General features: G+C 35.1%; 2 protein-coding genes and 1 pseudogene across 2 annotated transcripts; 2 read left to right on the plus strand and 1 right to left on the minus strand.

The window, feature by feature from the left end:
• The first annotated feature begins 350 nt into the window (after nt 1-350).
• On the plus strand, nt 351-3,223 carry LOC139822359 (CLIP domain-containing serine protease HP8-like; annotated as a pseudogene).
• A 5,197-nt stretch (nt 3,224-8,420) lies between these two features.
• LOC139822462 (serine protease ea-like) lies at nt 8,421-12,562 on the plus strand. The gene is made up of 5 exons (XM_071794184.1): nt 8,421-8,886; nt 9,308-9,474; nt 10,478-10,769; nt 10,947-11,218; nt 11,594-12,562. The coding sequence occupies exons 1-5, from the start codon at nt 8,811-8,813 to the stop codon at nt 11,942-11,944; spliced, it is 1,158 nt and encodes a 385-aa protein (XP_071650285.1). The 5' UTR covers nt 8,421-8,810; the 3' UTR covers nt 11,945-12,562.
• On the minus strand, nt 12,348-19,104 carry LOC139822460 (protein FAM161A-like). The gene is made up of 9 exons (XM_071794182.1): nt 18,963-19,104; nt 17,280-17,835; nt 16,541-16,747; nt 16,064-16,222; nt 15,617-15,835; nt 14,903-15,145; nt 13,925-14,047; nt 13,704-13,848; nt 12,348-13,406 (listed from the first exon to the last, which is right to left on the minus strand). The coding sequence occupies exons 2-9, from the start codon at nt 17,825-17,827 to the stop codon at nt 13,005-13,007; spliced, it is 2,046 nt and encodes a 681-aa protein (XP_071650283.1). The 5' UTR covers nt 17,828-17,835; nt 18,963-19,104; the 3' UTR covers nt 12,348-13,004.
• Between the last annotated feature and the right edge of the window lie 26 nt (nt 19,105-19,130).

Here is a 19,130-nt window from a genome sequence, read left to right on the forward strand (position 1 = left end):
AAATCCAACCTAAGTAATAGCTTTATTTTTCCTTAACAAAATTATATTATCACAAAATTACGTTACCTAACTCAACTCAAGTGACAAAAAAAACTTTTCTACTTGGTTTAACTGACTTTACTTGCATACAAAAGGTTCGGCGATTATTACCGGACACTTTGTATATGTGTGTTATTGGGCCTACAAAATTGTAATTTCCAGAATTTACCACGTGGAGGTTACATTACAAATTTATATTTAATTCGCGGTGCTTTTGTATAATTAGTCTTCTTGCTTCTCACGAATCAAGGTATTTGTTGTGAGTCATCCTCTTATCTGTCACGAATCAGGGTGATGCTTATTTATCGTAAGCCTCCTCGCCTCTCATAAATAATGTTCTGAAAAATTAATTAATCTTTTTCGTTAGAGATATAACTCTTATATCGCTCAAATTATGTAAGTTGGGCATAGATTTAAAAAAATCAGCGTTTTGGCTATCTTCAAGCAATAAAAGAAATCAGGTGTACTATCTTCAAAATGCAATATATATTTATTATAATTACATATTCTTTTTTAACAACTGTGTTTTTAACAGAATGTTTTTTTTACATCAATTGATTCAACTCATTATTTCGTGTAGCTTTAGCTGCAAAAGATGTCTTATAATATGTCATCACAAAGACAATAATACTATAAGCCTGCATTTGGTCATTTAACCTTCGGCGACTTTGGATATCATAGCGCGTTGAACTCGCAATGAGAAGGGATACAAACGTAGATATTTAAAAAATCATGTATACATTAAAAAAAATTAAGTTAACTTTTATTTGAACTTGACTTCTCCACCCAAGGTCAAATTTTTTTAAATCAAAGTATGTCCCCCTTGCTCCCCTACATTCTCTCCAAATCGTGTTTTGATATCATTACTAATTCCCGAGATATTTCGACTGAAAGTTTTCAAATTGACACCCTGTATAATTTAAACCCAAGCTATCGATTGGGTTTACTTAGAACTTGATCGGTTGAGTGGTTATTGAGATCTCAAAATCTCAAGTACTCGCAACTCGTGCGTTCGCGTAAAAGAGTCACGGTGCGGTCTCGCTTCGCGTGTACTTGGCGCGAGACACTACCGTGTCTCTTAATAATTCATGTAACGTAAATTATATTATTATATTATGAGCTTTTGACATCCGGGTTGAAGCCGCCTGAATTTTTCATTATTTGAGGGATCAAGTGAAAAACAAAAAAATTACGCGGTTCCAATCAGAAAGCTAAATTCAGTGCATATACACATTTCAAATATCAAAATAAATTATATTACTTTAATTGTTATTCTATATACTGGCGAAAGAAATTTATTATTCTGTTTATTATACGTACACCGTCGACCTAAGAATCGGTGCTCCATCTTATAGTTGTTATTGCGATGAATATTACCACAGCCCCAGTGGTCGAATTGGCACGACATTCGCACGGTATACGGGAGGTTCCAGGTTCGAACCCTGGCTGGGGTAATATTTTTTCGTAATAAAAATTTAAACTTAATTTAGAAATTACATCAACTGACCAAAACCCATGGTCGAAATTAATAATGTCTCGATGATTGATCCGAAAAAGTGCTGTGTGAATCTGACAAACCAAGTTGGCTCACAGTTTTTCAATGTTCATATCGAAAAGACGTTATATATTGCCAGTCACCGTCAATTTAAATCACTTTAATTGTTATAAATTATATTCTTAAAAATTTACATATAACTCATGTATTTTTTCAATATTATTACAGCCTACGGGATATCAACGGTATGCAGTGGTGTCTTGATTAGTAAACGCTACGTTCTCACCGCCGCTCATTGCAGGGCAAGCTCATACCAGATGACTGGCGTCTGAACAGCGTCCGCCTGGGCGAATATGATACCGACATTGAAAAGGATTGCGTGAAAAATAATTTTGGTACTGTGCAGTGCACTGATAATCCGGAAACCGTAGGAATAGAAGAACAGATCGTCCATGAGGAATATCGGCAACTGTCGCGAGATCAACGTTACGACATTGCACTGCTGCGTCTCAATTGCGACGTAATGTTCACTGCTTACATCAGACCCATGCCTGTCCAGTTCACTATATTATGGCAAACCCTATGTGGCCGGCTGGAGCAGCGGCAGGACAAAGACCAGCTCGGCCTCAAATATTATCCTGAAGTTGGCGTTGCCCTTGATGGATAAGAATCAGTGCAAGCAGATCTACACTAGAGTCGGTATCCAACTCGGGCACTTATGAGCAAATCTGTGCTGGTAGCCAGAGAGACAGAGACTTGTGCCGGGGCGATTCGAGTGGTGCCCTGATGGCTGCCGAGGGCAACGCCAATGGTGGAACCACCGACAAGTGGACCGTCATGGCTGTTATATCCTTTGGACCATCGCACAGTGGGATGAATACGCTATTTTTTTCAATATTCAATATCTAGAAAATAAGCAACTATAATAAAAAATATGTAAGAAGCAAAGTTGTAGGGCTTCTAAAAATGTATCTAATAATAATAATAGTTAAAACAAAAACACCTTTTTAAACCATTTGTTACAAGTCCATATAATAACGTAATAATAACATGTTATTAATGCTGCTTGTTATTAACGAAACTTTCGGTTTCCTCTCTTTTTTAATGAATGTTATTATTTAAAATTATGTAAACCTGAAAAAAAAATAACTTATGGCATATATAATATTAGTGTATTATGAAGATGGATCTTACTTTTAATCCAATAAGAGATTTAACGCATCCGGATGCAATTCTAGTTTGTTCTTTGGAAGAATTTTCCTTTTTTCTGACATTACCGAATCTGAAGTAATGAGAATCATATGTATAACATCTTCATTTGTTGTAATTCTGGATCGTTTCCGTGAATGATGTAAACGTATACTTCTATAATTTTTATGTCGTGCTCACTATAAAATACAAACCTGTAAGATAAGATGTTTTATCCGAAAAATTATACACACCACAATACAAATACGTTTTATCTATTTTGTATCTATTTATATAAACGTTGCGCATTTATGCTTATTTACGCGCGCACGCTTATTGTTTGCAAATGAGTAGCAAATTACTTGATTTGGAAAAACCGTATGGCATTTTATGGCAAAGTTATCACCTGATAATTAATCTACAATGTGTACTCTTCCGAAATTGATCGATTTCAAGTGGTTCTAATAGGTTCCAAAGACTGTACGTTAATTTTAATGTTAAAAATTGGTCTAAACAGAGTTTTAAAGAGATATTGTTTAAATTATTGTTCAGTAAGGTAAACAAATTTTATCTGTGTATCTCACATATTTAATAATAGTATTTTTGATAGGAATAGAGTTTTTTAGATTGTGTACTGTTTAGTTGTATTTTTTCTTGAAATATTTAGCAACGAAACAGAGATATGTAATACACATAAAAAGTTTGATAATACGTTCATGTTTACGTTTCTGTACAAGTACGAAATAAACGTGCTTATATTATTTCGGATCCTAATATGAAGATTCAGTTTATATATAAGTTAGAAATTATATTTATTTCTTTTTATTGTATTAGTCGCAATTTCGAATTTTGGAAGCCTTCGTCCCACTGTGCATCGTCTTGCGCCATGCAAGGATGGCCTGGCATGTACACAAAAGTAGTAGACAATTTGTTCCCTGGATTCTTAGCAAATTGAAGCCATAAACGGAGACAACATGCATCTATGAAGAAAGTTTCATCTCCTGATCATTACTGTGGCGACGCATGAAATGCGAAGTTATAATATCGCACGTCGAGAAGAATACTGTTAAAACTAAAAAATTCACAATTTTCAAGAGAGAGGCAAAACAAAAATTTAATTCAATTTTTTTGAATTGTGAGGTAACTAACACAGAAATCTGGTATGATTTTGAAAAGAATTTTTACTCAAGATTTCCAGCACCCTTGATAGGGTGGTTTTTTGAGATGTGTCATTGTTCTTGCAGCAATAGTTATGTTTTTACTGAACTTGTATAGGCTTTAAAAGTAGAATAAATATAAATTAAAATACATTTTTGAAGAAATCATGTATTATAAAATAAGTAGCAAAATAATGAAGTATTAATAAACTATGAAACTTAAAAAACGTTTGAAAAAAATATAATAATATTAATTATTAAAAAAGACTGTTATTTATTTAAAAAATAATTAAATTTATTGAATTAATTATATTATAAAAAAAAAGACTCGTAAAAAGTACGATAAAATTTTGGAATATGATTGTCTTTGAGAAATTCCCGAATATCAGATTTCTTTTTGTTTCCTAATATAAATAACTTTCTAAAGTACGCTGGTTGTAGTTCTAAATAGACAGCGGTAGATTTTGATTTTCTCCTATTACTTACTAGTACTTTTTTGTAATTTTGCTCAGAGAAAGATGTTTTAAAAGAGATAATGTAAGAACTATTTTTTCTACTTCTATAATCTGAATGTCTGTCATTATATCTCATTCTCAGTTGTTTTTGAAAAATTGTTGTCCCAGTGAATTTGCCAGAAAAAATTTACTTATTTTGTAAAAGAAGACTGTCACAAGTCAAAATATTTTCAAGTTGTGACGTTGTTCCAGTAGAAATACTGCCACACTCACTGTATTTATTCACTTATGACACCATTCATTTAGCAATATAACCGGTTTAAAAGAATAACGACACTTTTGCCCCGTGCGGCAGATTTCGCATATAGACTTATGAAACTATAGTAACTTTTTGCAAAAAAGACATTTAGGTAACATTTTACGAATATTTTTTATGGGCTTAACTCAAAATCGAAAATTTTTTAAGTTATAACTATATTCTTTTAATATTGCGATATGTGAGATAAAAGATGAGATTGTCATCATTGTATAATAAATATATTTTTCTCTGTGTTTCCTATATATACGAAAGACATAAACATACTCAATAATACTAAGAAAAGATGTATAGTTAAGTGACATTAATTGCTCATTCGTCTCATCTGCATTTATAATGACATATTTTATACTTTTATAATAATATCTACATATATTTTTAGCGAGTTTTAATCAAAGTGCAATAAATTTTAAATAAAATTCACGATATTGGCTGATCATTAAAAAGTCAATATCCTAAAGAATATTATCATGTAAGAACAACAGTTTAAAAAAAAATATTTTTTAAGTTTTAATAACACTAATAAAAATAAATGAAAAATCTTTCTTAAATATATTAAATTAATAATTTTTTTCCTCGGCGCTCTATTCTGCTCACTTATTTTCTCTTCTATTACCTTAATATTATTTTAATAATTTTCTTATATTTGAAATAATGCTTTTCAGGTTTGTTATCTTTTTTATAGTTATGCGTTATTTTCCTTATTATTATCCTTGTTCTTATAATGTGATTATCTTTATCAATGCAATCAAATCCTTGATGCCTGTCACATAAAATTTATATTTCTATAGAAATGTACGTGTTTATTTATCGATAAATTGGAATATTATATACAATACTTCTTATACACATTTTTTATCTATCTAATAAAAAGAAATGAACGAATTTCCTGGTAATTCCATCCTCTTTTAAAGCATAAAATCGCAAATTGTTGGATTGCAAAATTATGTGATCGATGATTATGTCGTTCGATATTAGCCATTTTTATTTGCTCTCGGAGTTATCAACGCGCGAGGGTCACTGTGGAATTCGACCTATCGCCGTTGTATCATCACACATTACAATGGTCTACGCTTCTACGCCAAACAACTTCAAAAAGCACGTATTCAAAGACGACTGTGCTAGAAAATTTAAGAGGAAGAATAGAAGATTTCTATTCTCGTCTAGAGTACTATTTTTGGAGGTAATTTTTAGAATAGAATAAATTTAAAACTGTTCGAGTTTTTTTCTGAAATTTTTTACATGTATTTATTATTGCTTTAAAAATATGTATAAATTTTGTTAAAAAAAAAAGTAATTTAACATATGGTTTTGTACGCCCGGGTACAATGGTGCACTTTTGATTGGCGACCAGAGTTGCGGACGTTGTATGTATCTGAAAAAAAAACCGAACATATTCTTCATCTATAATGTGAGTGTTGTAAGGATTGGTACCAGATTTGGCCAAAAAAAATTTTTTTTTACAAAATAACGACATGTTAAATGTTAATTGTCAATTTTTCTTACGTTTTTCCTCTTCAGCGAGTTATAAAAATAAGAAAAAAATTATTTCAACTTAATTCTGGTACCAACCCTTACAACACTCATACAGATTAAGAATATGTTTGGGTTTTTTTCAGATACATACAACATCCGCAGCACTGGTTGCCAATCAAAGGCGCACCATTGTGCCTAAGCGTACAAAATCTCATATTAAATATCTTTTTTTCCAACAAAATTTACATGTTTTTAAAGCAACATAATAAGTATGTGTAAAAAATTTCTGAAAAAAAACTCAAATAGTTTTAAATTTATTTTATTTTAAAAATTACCTCCAAAAACAGCGTTCTAGACAAAAATACCCCCTTAAAATTTTCATATTATTTTGAAAAATAAGTCGACAAACTATCAAAAATTTTTTCCTCAAGCTTTACAAAAGAGTAATTCTCAAAAACTCAGTGGTCAATTAATTATTATTACCTAATCATGTGCCAATTAATCATTAACTCATTGATTGTACTAATCGCCTTACAGTAATAAATGCTTTTTCAATATTACGAAGAACTTCCTAAACGAATCTTCGCATTTTGTTGCGGTCATAGATCATGACGATACGTTTAAAGATTCTGCTGAGTTGAATAACAAATATGTAAAGAGATACGCAATGGGCGACGTTCTTGGTAACGGTAGTAGGTTTAGAGGAAAGTGCTGATATTTTGTCGTAACTTTCCTCATTTGTCAACGATGACTAAAGTGTTGTCTACAATACACGGAGTAAGCGTGGAGTAAGGAGTAAGAGTAGGCAGGAGTAAGCATTATAGCCTGTTGCGTCCTGATTGGCCGAGCGTTAAGTGTAAGAATAAGAGTAGGAGTAAGAAATAAACAATAATATAATTAGACTCGTGAAAGTGTCAGAGATTTAACGGCGAATGTGAGTCAGGCGCGGAACGTGGTGCGCAAATAAAACGAAAACGTGTATTTAAAAGTGACAAACGTTTCGGCTCTTTTTTTGACCCATCTTCAGCGTTTATTGAGAAAAGAAAATTTATTCTATTCTTGAGAAATAAAATTAATTTATTTCGCTTACGTCCTTACGCCAGCTCTCTTAAACCGAAAATAGCCCTCTTACGCCTACTCTTACTCCTTACTCCACGGTTACTCCGTGTATTGTAGACGATGCTTTATGCCCGATCTACAATAGCTGTAGTAAGCTGTAGTAAGCCTCAAGATGTAAGAAATTGACCAATCACAGTCGATTATTTTCCTCACATCCGCCTGTAATTGGTCAATTTCTTACGGCTTGAGGCTTACTACAGCTTACTACAGCTATTGTAGATCGGGCATAATAGTTGCACGTTTTAACAGGACAACACTCCTGCCTGAGCTCAATCGTGCAGGAATGTTATCTCGAGAAACTCCCGGTGATTACAAAAGTCATGCGTCTATTTTTGATCGATTTTTTCTTGCGAGACTTTTTGGAGTTTTTTTGAACGAGAATAAGCTTTAATTATTCCAATATCCAACCGATTTTTTCTCTGCCTCTTTCCCTTTTATTTTACCCTCTCATTCCTCATATCTCATCTCTACGTATATCTTTCAGGAAAAATTCCTGATACTTCACTTTGCCTTTATTTTAATTTTATTTATAGACGACATTAATTTCCTTTCTAGAAGAAAATTAATTTTGTCATTTTTTTATATTTTTATTTTACTGAACAAATATGATTCTTTCAAAAAATTACGCCGTTAATTAAAATTAATTTAGCAAGAGTAGTAAATATATGTTTATCTAGCTTCCATGATTTCAGAACTGAATTGTGAAATAACATGAAATAATTCTTGAAATTGTTTATAGAGAAACATATGCATGTGCAGTGTCGCCAGTGTTTAAAGTTTATTGCATAATTCTTCAAACGCAAATGATAAAGTAAGAGAAAGATCTATCTATAAACTTTTAAAATGTAATTAATAAAATGTTAAACACTGAAAGTTTTAAATAAATTGAAAATCAAATTTTTAAGAAAACAGGTGACAGAATAATATAATGTACAACGTACAACGTGCAAAATAAAAATCTTTCAATTGCAGATCGATTTTAAATTTATCGGAGGCGTGAATTCAATAGAAAAATCCACCATATACAGACATAGATATAACATTATTTCTGTGAACCGGTTGTACGTAAACAACATCAATATCAACATTCCTGGAACTATTAATTTGCGTCATAACGAATTCTTAACGATAAAAATTCGCGCATTTCCGCAAGGCACGAATCGCCAGATTCAGCTTTAATCGGCAACGAATCACGGCAACCGATGGATCATTATCGACGATCGTCCCCACCAAATTAACAGATTTAATAGGCTCAGCAAGTGGTGAAGGAGCTTAGTCGATTGGCGACTCACGGGCAGCCGATTAGTACCGGTTTTGGTCTGACCCGTGATACACCTCGGATTGAGTGCGGACTTGTCACGAGAGACCGACGCGAATTGCGAGTGGGATATATTGCATTCCTCAACGGAGTGCGAGCTCTCTGACCGAAGCGCGTTAATCGGTAAGAACCATCGGAGCGAAATAGGAAAATCCCCGGCTCGCACTGATCCGTGAGGGAGAGAAGAGAGAAGAGGGAAAGAAGAATAGCCAGAAAGTAATTCCGAGATTGATTGACGAAGAGTTGTATGCTGATACCACAAATAAACATGATGTTCATCGGGACGCTCGTCCTTTTCCTCGCTCTATCAACAATCGATGCACGTGAGTGGTTCATTATAGACGTCAATTCTAACGTCAGTTTTTCGTTGCATGAGCATTTCCATTTGAAAAAGACGTCAGTTCTAACAACGAATCCTTGCTTGATCAAATTTTTTAAAAATTCATGCTTTTATTTTAAATCGTAAGAATTACATTTGACACAATTAATTGACATATTAAAAATTTAATGCATCCATAAGACTTTTTATCATACGTTTGTATTTATGTCGATATGCTTTTCCAGATGAATGTTCCATTTGAGACAATCCAAATTATTTCTACATAAGTACATTTGAAAATTGGTCATGCGATTCATTCTAAACCGGATTTATTCTAAACTTCGATAAAGTGTTAATTTTGTCCTTAGAAAATTGCTACTTGAAAATATTGATTGAGTAAATTAAACAATGATTTACTGTTACAGAGAATAGGTGCTCGGATGGAAGTGCTGATTGCATTAACATTCGCAATTGTCCAGAGATTATAGCAATTCTGAGAGGTCCAAGACCACTTTCGGCAGAGGCGTTGCGAACTCTTAGAAACTCACAATGTGGCTTCGAGGGCAGTGACCCGAAGGTTTGCTGCAACCAGGTAATTGAACTTGATCTAGACATTAATTTATTGATAAAAACATTAACTTAGAACCAACTAATTTATTGAAAGCAAATAAAGTAACAAAGTAAAGTTAATTAACGTACGTAATATAATCCACAATCTCCAATTCAAGAGAAAGAATTTAATTTAATTTTATTTAGAGCTAATTTAATTAAAAAGTAAACAGAATAAACTAGAAAGCAAAGAGAGATACTAATTAGGAATTATAATGCTTAAAAAACACATTTCTTTCGCGACTAAATTATTGTAGCAACTTTGTATTAATGATTTTATTCCTCTATTTGTTTCCAATTCATTGCTAGTTTTGTAAATAAATTTTTGAAATGTTAAAAGATTATTTATTGTCAGATTGATTGGTTCTCATCAAGGACATCAAGATTAATGCGTTTCGGATGACTTTATCATTTCCACGTGATATATCACATTAATATACATATACATATCGCATGCTGTCGTCATTCGTGTACGTCATAAGGATGCGTCGTCGCTGCGAACCGTTTAATCGTCTTCTGAAATAATGCTGAAACAGGTTTCTGTGACCTCGAGTTTCCGTTTTATCCCGATCTCGTTGTATTAGCAGGACATCGAGTTAGAGCTTTATTATTCGTGGAAATTTGAAATTTGTTAAAATTTTTATTATACCGCGCGTAACGATAAAATCAGAGATTTTCTTGCAATCAAAGCTGTCTTATTTTAATCTTAAGGATATATATTTTTTGAACAAAGCAATAAAAATATTTCTACGCACAATTCTCCCATTTTTAAGGATTTTTCACTTCGTGGACGCGCGTTTGTAATAATTGGACAATATTATGCGTATTAGGGTGCATGTTACTTTTACATTTGTAAAACATAATAAAATTTCCTTATAAATTGTTTGTAATTGTAAGATAGTTGAATTTTCGCTTCTTCGTAAAAATTAAATTCAAGTGTTGTTTTTCCATTTTGTCTCATATTAAATATTACTTTTTGGCAATAGGCAACAACAACGACGACGTCGACAACGACAACGACAGCCCCAGACACTGATCCAGGTCCACCAGATGTAACAAATCACCCGAAACTACGTCTGTTGGATCATGTAGCGTGCGGGCCTATCAACCAGCAGAAGGTGGTCGGCGGCAACAAAACTGGAATCTTCCAGTATCCATGGATGGCGTTAATCGCATACGACACCGGAAGACCGAATCCGGAATTCCGTTGCGGCGGCACAGTCATCTCCTCGCGTTACATCCTCACCGCTGCTCATTGCGTCACGACACTTCCAGCGGGTAAGAAAAACTTATATAGCCATAAACATAACAAAAATTGGTTTAAATATAAAAAAGGAATCAAGGATAAAAAAATAAAGTTTGAAAGATATTTGAGAAACGTTGTTCTCAAGGGAGGTTATTAATTGTTTCTTGTAATTGGTATAAATTTGTGTAATCCGAATCGTTGTTCTCCAGGTCTCAGATTAATAGGCGTCAGAATAGGAGATCACGACATAAACAAAGAACGTGATTGCGAGAGAGATAACAATGGGCAAGAGGTCTTTTGTGCCGAGCAGTATCAGGATTTCGGCGTGGATAGCGTTCGCTTCCATCCGGATTACACGAGAACGAGGCTGCAAAATGACATCGCGCTTATCAGATTGAACGATTCTGTAGACTTCAGACCTCGGAATGCCAAGCCTATTTGTCTGCCCTTTGGTACTGCGGCGATACTAAATCATAAAACGGTGAGAGAATAATCAATATACATTCTTTCCATTCAATTCTTCCAGTCAGGAAGTAATAGCGGAAGAAGTAGCCGAGCAGATTTGCGAGAGTTACATTTATTTTATTTCAAAGTATTCAAATCTACTACTACTAATTTGACAATAACTAAACAAAGCAATATTTAAATAACATTTCTCATATATTCTCTCTCTTTCTCTCTCTTAAATTAGAATATTTCACAACCATATGTCTCTTCGATTCTATAATCCATCAAAGTTTTCCAAGAATTCTCTAATCGTTTCTAAAAAATTTCGTTTTGATATTCAAAGATTTATCTCTCGATTTTTATAAAGATTGATTCACTTTTATTTCGAAATTTCTCTTCTGATTGACAGGCTGTAGTGACCGGCTGGGGCGCGACGGAATTGGGTCCGCGCAGTCAGGACCTCCTGCAGGCGAAATTGCCGCTGATGAACAATGACCAGTGTAAAGAAATATACAAACGGACCACGCAGATTTGGTACAAGCAGTTGTGTGCCGGCGGCCAGATGAACGTGGACTCCTGCTTAGGCGACAGCGGTGGACCTCTTCAAGCGGGTGGTATATACAACGGCAGATCAGTGCGCATCATCCAATACGGCGTGGTCAGCTACGGACTGAAACAGTGCGGCACCGAGGGCTTCCCCGGAGTTTACACCAAAGTCGCTTACTACATGGACTGGATTCTTAACACGATGACAGATTAAAGTGCGACTGAAACGTTGCGGAACACAAGTCTTTCACAATACTTCTAATCTACGTGTTTGAGGTATAGTGACGCAAACGCGGTAATCGATCGCGAGATGAGAATGAGAACATAAATTTCGCGAGGCATTCGAGAGACAGATAAAATTGAAATTCGAAATATCGGCAGGACAAGTAAAATTGCAGTGGCAGAAAATGAATATATTTGCAATTCTTGTGGAAATAGGTGATTTATGCGTCTAGAAAAGTGGATCCGCAAGTGAATACCGTTGGTGCGTGTTTTTAATTTATAAAAATAATTATTATTAACTTTAAAGTTATCCTTTTATTAGAATAAAATATCTTACTGCCGGTACAACTTTATTCCATTAGACGGAGATCTTTCGGGATTGTAACGTAAGTTAAATTTGATTATGCTACTTTATTGCATGTAACACATAACATCTTCGATAAAAAGAAAAAAAGTGAGAGAGAGAGAGAGAGAGAGAGAGAGAGAGAGAGAAACGGATGTTTTCTACTTGCTAATGGATATTTGTGCTAAACCGATGCGTGATTATAATTTATATCATGTTAACATATCATGTTATTTTTACTCTTTATAATATATCGATAATATACGATTTTTTTTATTAAAAAAAGATGTTTGTTTCCTAAGTTCTACAAGACGTATTTGTGTCAGTCGCGATGACACTGGACTTCCCGGAATATATCGCAATCGCTTTAATTTCGTATAATTCTTCGATTAACTCAGAACTCAGAACCGTTCTTTCTCGACAAGTATCAACATATCAGAAACTTAGCTAGACTTATACCCTTATTATAAATAATTATATATATATGAAAGTAGTAAAGATATAAAATGTAGTTTTATATATATATATATATATAGTGATTATAAAAGTTGAATAGATAAAAAACTTTCTCTTCAGATATTTTTAAACTGCGTCTTGGTTAGCTAATCAAAGCTTAGCTAATTGTCGTAATATCTAATCATAATTAGTCAAACGTAGGAACCTGACATTCAGAATAATATTTCACGATAATTAGAATTATCGGTTCAATTCATTCTTCGGCAGTGACGTTATCACTGCGAGATCGTTCGTCGCTACTGGACAATTTCTCGTTACGATCCTCAATCAGTTCCGCCGTCTCGTTGATCGACACCTTCAGCGGCCCGCGATCGGCCTTCCTCTTCAACGTCGAGGTCTCCGACTTGGCCGCGGATTTATCGGAGAAATCACCCGACGACTTCGACGATGATTGGCTTGAGATCGGAGTACCGGACGAACTGGTTAATGATCCAGAATTCGGTCTAGAGTTGCTAGCAAAGCTCAGATACGAATCCAAGCTACTTGACGTGGACCTTTTTGATTGCTGCTGTTTCTTCTTTTTCTTCTTCTTCTTTCGGGCATGAGCGCTTTTCGGAGAAGCCTTCTGTTGCGCCTTCACGAGCGATTGAAAGCTCTGCAAAGTTCATGTATAAAGCGTAGTTTATACGATACTTTCTTAGATTAGAACATATTCTAAAGAATTTACAATATCTTAATTTTATCCACTTTATATGTTAATGCGTAAAATGCACAAATAAATTATTAAAATACGTTTACTTCCCAGACAGCACGTATATCCAAAATTGGGACATATGACGTCTTAAAGACATCTTTAAGACATCCTTTAGACGTCTTATGAAATGACGACAAAAAGACATCTTAATGACGTCTTATGTCTCGATGCACGCAAATAACAAGGAACTCACAGTACCTGAGAATACCGCTCAAAGAGGGTCGGTATTTGCGTCACGCGGTCCAACATCATTTCCATCTGCAATCGATGACGTTCGGCCTGTTCCCGTGCCTCGTCGCGACGAAGGGACGTCCGCATGTCCAGGTCTCTATCGTGCTCGTGCCTTGTTTTCACGACATTAGATCAATATCCGATCGTGAAAATCGACGAACGTTTAGATTTACAGTTCCAGTGCGTACCTCGCGGCCGATCTCAAGGCCTTCCACGCAGGTTTCCGACCAATCAGTGTCTCCCTGAACTTTAATATCTGTTCCCGTCGCTTCTCCTCCATCCGCTCCCGTATCTCGCGCTCCAGTTTCTCTCTGCAATGAGTTTTTTTATTGTTACGCATGTGAATTTATTTCTAATTAAAGCTTTAGGGAGAATTTGTTGTGTTTAGAAAAAATTAAATCTTAAATTGGTATTCTGTGAAAATAAAAGTCATTGGCCCCAAAGAATAATATCCTTTTATTTAATTAAACGATATATAGGCTCTCTAGACTAATCAAAGAAAATAGATGAGGCAATCGGAGCCTCGCGCGGTAATCAATGCGCAGAACAAATTATAATAATAAATAAGTATATTAATCGTACGTTTTTCGACACCCTATTCGTGTCTTCTTCAGCGTAAATAATTAAGTACATAAATTCATGACGATACAGATTACATAGATAAATGAAGTATAATAATATTTAATACTTTGAAAGAAAGAACAACGCATTTTTCAGCCTGCTTAAATTAAATTAAACGATATAGTCTAGAGAGCCTATATATCGTTTAATTTAATTTAAGCAGGCTGAAAAATGCGTTGTTCTTTCTTTCAAAGTATTAAATATTATTATACTTCGTTTATCTATGTAATCTGTATCGTCATGAATTTATGTACTTAATTATTTACGCTGAAGAAGACACGAATAGGGTGTCGAAACGTACGATTAATATACTTATTTATTATTATAATTTGTTCTGCGCATTGATTACCGCGCGAGGCTCCGATTGCCTCATCTATTTCCTTTGATCCTTTTATTTATTTTCTCCCTTTTAATTTATGAAATTATAATAATTTATAAAAAACAAATATTGTTCATAATCGATTTTTATGTCTGAAAACAATTTGTTTCCTCGGTTGAATTCCTAAAATCAATCTTTTGGGAATGGGTAAATTATTAGGCCGTACCGTGAAGCCTGACATCTCAGAATCGCGGCCAGATTGTTCCCGCGCGAGGACAATATGGATGTCATTGCGGACCTGGTTCTCTCAGACGTTATTGCCGGAATGACAGATTCGTCCTCATCCTTGTTGGCCTCCACGTCCTGCAAATGTGCACACGCGGACTTGACACGCTCACGCCTCGCCATCGACGGCGGTAAGGAAGAGGACTTCAGCAACTCGGCGGCCCTCACCCTTTTCCTTAGCTGCCTGAAACCGCGCGCGTAAATCCTTACGCTGAATCTAATTGGTTTATTTAATTCTCGATTTCGTAAAGTCTTTAGGTAATCTTGTTAAATCACCTAAGTGCCTTCAGGTTCTAATAATCGAACTCATCTTTTCGAATTGCAAGGCAATTTTAGTTGCTCATATATATAAACCTTTACACATATACAGAATGAGCTACAAGATAATTAAACTAACAATAAGATTTAATTCCCCAAAATTTTTATTCATTTGCAATTCAAAGACAGTTGACAGTGTTTAACCGAGAAAAATATCAGTATTTTCCGGACATTCGATATGAACAACAGTGCGATTTTGCCGTCTTCATTGGCACCAAGAAAGAAAAGAGCAAGATATGATATAAATATATTAAACGCGTATACAAATGTTTATTTAAATTTTTTTCTAAAATAAAATGTGCACAGGATGAGACAATTTTAATAGCGAGAGGCTGACCTATAGTATTCGTCCTCGAGCATACGGTCGTAAACCTCGGTGCCGAACAGGTTTCTCGGCACCGGTTTAGCCTTGAAACGCGAAGAGCCGCTCTTGCTCGAGCAAAGCTCAGGACTGGACCTCGCCATGGATCGCCAGGCACGGCGGTCGCACTCCAGCTTAAACGGCCGTATCTGCGACAGCAGGTTCAGCGCGCTCTCCTCGCGCACAATGCGACTTCTGGAAATTAAAAACGCACATCACATTGAAATATTAATTACAATTTCGTAAATCTCTAAATAATTAGATTTGACTTAATTGCTTAAAAATTAAAATAAGGAAAATTAAATAATATATAAAAATATAGTTTAACTTTCAGAATTGGAGATGCGATATTAAATCCAGGAAATTAAAAGATATATAGTGTTACGCATCTATTTATAAATACAAAAGCATTACGTGGCCGACCTTTCCTCTTTCTCGGCCATCAGTTTATCGTAGAGCGGTATCTTAGACGTGATAGGAATCGGTCTGACTCGTCGTTTTTTCGAGGGACTCTTCTTTCCATTATCCTCATTTGCACACTCGACTGTTTCCATCTCTGTCATATATTTTTCTGCTTCTTCTCTAAAACAGGATATGTAACATTCTACAGAAAAATATATATATGCAATGTATTATAGCATAAAAGCATAAAGATATTTCAAGACATTTTATGAAGCTAAAAGGAAAAAAAATAATTTAATCCTTTATTAATAAAGTTGATTCACATCCGATAAAAGAAATGCTGGCTGAATGTTTGTAAAGATTAGATTAATAATAGAAACTTATAACACATTTTTATGCTAATACTCAAAGAAAACTAATACATAAAGAAAGACGCATCCATTATATAAGCAGTTATTTTTAAACGCACGCAAGAAACTTCGCGGTTCGGATGTTTACCTCAGCGTGAAACTAAATGGCTTAGGCACCGTGGGATGCCACTCTTTCGAGCTATTCGGCGGTAAACTCTTTGTTTCAATGCTGTCTTCACCATCGCTGTTCACGCTGTCATCGCTCTTCGACTCACTCCACGTGCTCCAACTCTTATTGGCCGCGAGGATCTCCTTATTGCGTATTGTCTTCGTCTCTTTGTCTTTGTCTCTGCATCTGGAATCAACATTGAAGCGTAAATAGCAGCGAGAGATGGCAAAAGACAGATATAATTATATATCATTTCTCCACTGTATTTGTAAATTGAAAGATTCTTTCTCATCAACTGCCTGATCTCTTCCTCTATTATCGTCTGATAATTAATTAAAGTAATCAAAATGATACATGGCAGTCTGTCGACAGATTGGTAACAGATATGTCAGCAAACTGACATCAACTGCGTCCGTATTCAGCTAATGTTCTGCCGGCAGAGTTTGCTAAAATATATCAGACAGCAGAATTGACGGCAGAAACCGCGCAAAACCTGAATGGTTCTAGTAGAATCTCTGCTCGATTTCTGCTGCCAATCTGCTGTCGGATTATGTTTTAGAAGCTTCTGTTATAACTTCTATTGGCGTTCTTCTGCCGACATCATGTAATATATCAGAACTGGCATCAATAAATTTGTAATCTTTCTGCCGACAAAAATTGTAGCAGATATTTGGCAAGATCTGGTTTCGACAGGTCTTATAATCTGAGAATATATTACCTGTACGTTAGCAGATCTTGATCCTCGGCGAGACTGGCGAAACTGCCGGATGGGAACAGAATCGGACTGCTAGTTCTAGATTCCTCGAGGTAACACTTCTTGCCGTTCAGCTTGAGATCGTCGACGAGAACGTTCGGCTTGATGTTCTTTGACTTCGAGCTCTCGTTTCTCGCGATCGACAAACTCAACGGCGGCTCCTCCGCGTCATCTAGTGAGTTCCTCAGATTTTGCAGAAGCAGCCGCTGTTTCCTTCTCAGGTACTCGACCTTCTGCTTAAACTGCTCGTTCGACAAATGGTGCACCTGCCCGTAATCAGGTATGCTCTTCAGAAATTCCAGAAAGTTCTCCAGGGTGTCGCGTGGACTTGACGACTCCGAGTTTTCGACGGTTTCGCCTTCGGCAAAGTTGATTTTCTTCACCTTCTCTGATCTTTGGCTCCCGGACGACAGTCGAGGACGTTCGTAAGAAGGGGTTGGTTGCTGGCTACAAGGATCCACCGGCATCTTCACGCACGAATGGAAGAAAGATGTGCCTCTGTGCTCCGTCATGGTTCACTCTGATTTATTACGAAATATAATGATGTAATGCGTGCAGATAATGTAACATATAAATAATTTGTGATAGAATAAATATGCTTTTAAGTATTAATAAATTTGTTGCTAAAGTACGCATAATATTCATTGATAAATAAAAAGATACATCAGCTACAATCTACAATAGATATTTTGCGTAACTGCACTAATATATTCATCTATCCTTTTCGGCATTTAATTGATAAAAAATAATTATTAATTAAATAGACTGGAAAGCTATTTAAAACCTGTAATGACATGTAAATATTATCAAAGATAGGATCATATAACGTAATCAAATTATACAATACAATTTTACAACTGCTACCTATATATATGTATATAATTACAGTATAAGATTATAATTAGTACGTAAGACATGCCGCAGATGTACAGGATATCTAAAAATTACTATTACCAGAGATAGCAAACGTTAAACTGTAAGAGAGAAACATAAATTCTACTGACTTTTCTAATTATCAAAAGACCACATCTCTAGATCAATCACTGCAGGTCTTGCTAGTCAAAGGCCCTAAAATTACGGAGCATTTAAGATAGCATAATTAATGTGTATTTAAGCTCTACCTACAAATGTATCTTTCGCAAACATATTATGTTCTAATCGTCAAAATTAAAAGACACTTTCCCAAGTCCATTTCGAAGGTCTACCGAATTCTTAGAAGTTTTTCTATCAGATTCTTCATAGGGCTTCCTCCTTGCACACAATAAGCAATAAACTGCCCGCAGATATGACAACAGATTGCATGGCAGCAGATTTGCCATACATCTGCATATTAAACTCGTGTTTTATACCGGCAGAATCTGGCATTATCTAACAGCAAATTATTGGCAGAAACCGAACAAAATTTGCCATTTCGTAAACATCATTTAAGTGAAATACAAATTAAATGTTATAAACGACAGATTCTGAATTCAGTTTCTGCAGTCAATAAGCCATTATATCCTGTTAATAACAGGATTCTATATTATATATTTCTATTATATTTCTATTATATTGACATTCTATCGACAAAACTTGTAGTATATAGACACTTTCAAAATATGTTCTCGACAGATTTGTGCAGCTATCCGGGTCGTTACTATAAATCACCTTCATCCGAGCGATCAGCCGAATATGCAGATTCCAGGTCGACTCCGTAGCGGAGGTTTATTGCTCCGAGATCCGAGTCCCAGAAACGGGATGCAAACGCTGTTGGTTACTTTGTTGATGGCCGTTACCGTACTTACTAAAGGGGATCAATGCGACCTGGCATCGCCG

The sequence above is a fragment of the Temnothorax longispinosus genome, chromosome 11 (assembly GCF_030848805.1).
Source record: "Temnothorax longispinosus isolate EJ_2023e chromosome 11, Tlon_JGU_v1, whole genome shotgun sequence".
Classification (NCBI taxonomy): domain Eukaryota; kingdom Metazoa; phylum Arthropoda; class Insecta; order Hymenoptera; family Formicidae; genus Temnothorax; species Temnothorax longispinosus.

Coding starts and splice junctions, on each gene's coding strand:
- LOC139822462 (XM_071794184.1), top strand. CDS start 8,811: ATGCTGATACCACAAATAAACATGATGTTCATCGGGACGCTCGTCCTT. Junction 8,887..9,307: donor TCTATCAACAATCGATGCAC/GTGAGTGGTTCA, acceptor TTACTGTTACAG/AGAATAGGTGCTCGGATGGA. Junction 11,219..11,593: donor CGATACTAAATCATAAAACG/GTGAGAGAATAA, acceptor TCTGATTGACAG/GCTGTAGTGACCGGCTGGGG.
- LOC139822460 (XM_071794182.1), bottom strand. CDS start 17,827: ATGACGGAGCACAGAGGCACATCTTTCTTCCATTCGTGCGTGAAGATG. Junction 15,836..16,063: donor ATGGCCGAGAAAGAGGAAAG/GTCGGCCACGTA, acceptor TTTAATTTCCAG/AAGTCGCATTGTGCGCGAGG. Junction 13,407..13,703: donor TCTTTGAGCGGTATTCTCAG/GTACTGTGAGTT, acceptor TGAACTTTGCAG/AGCTTTCAATCGCTCGTGAA.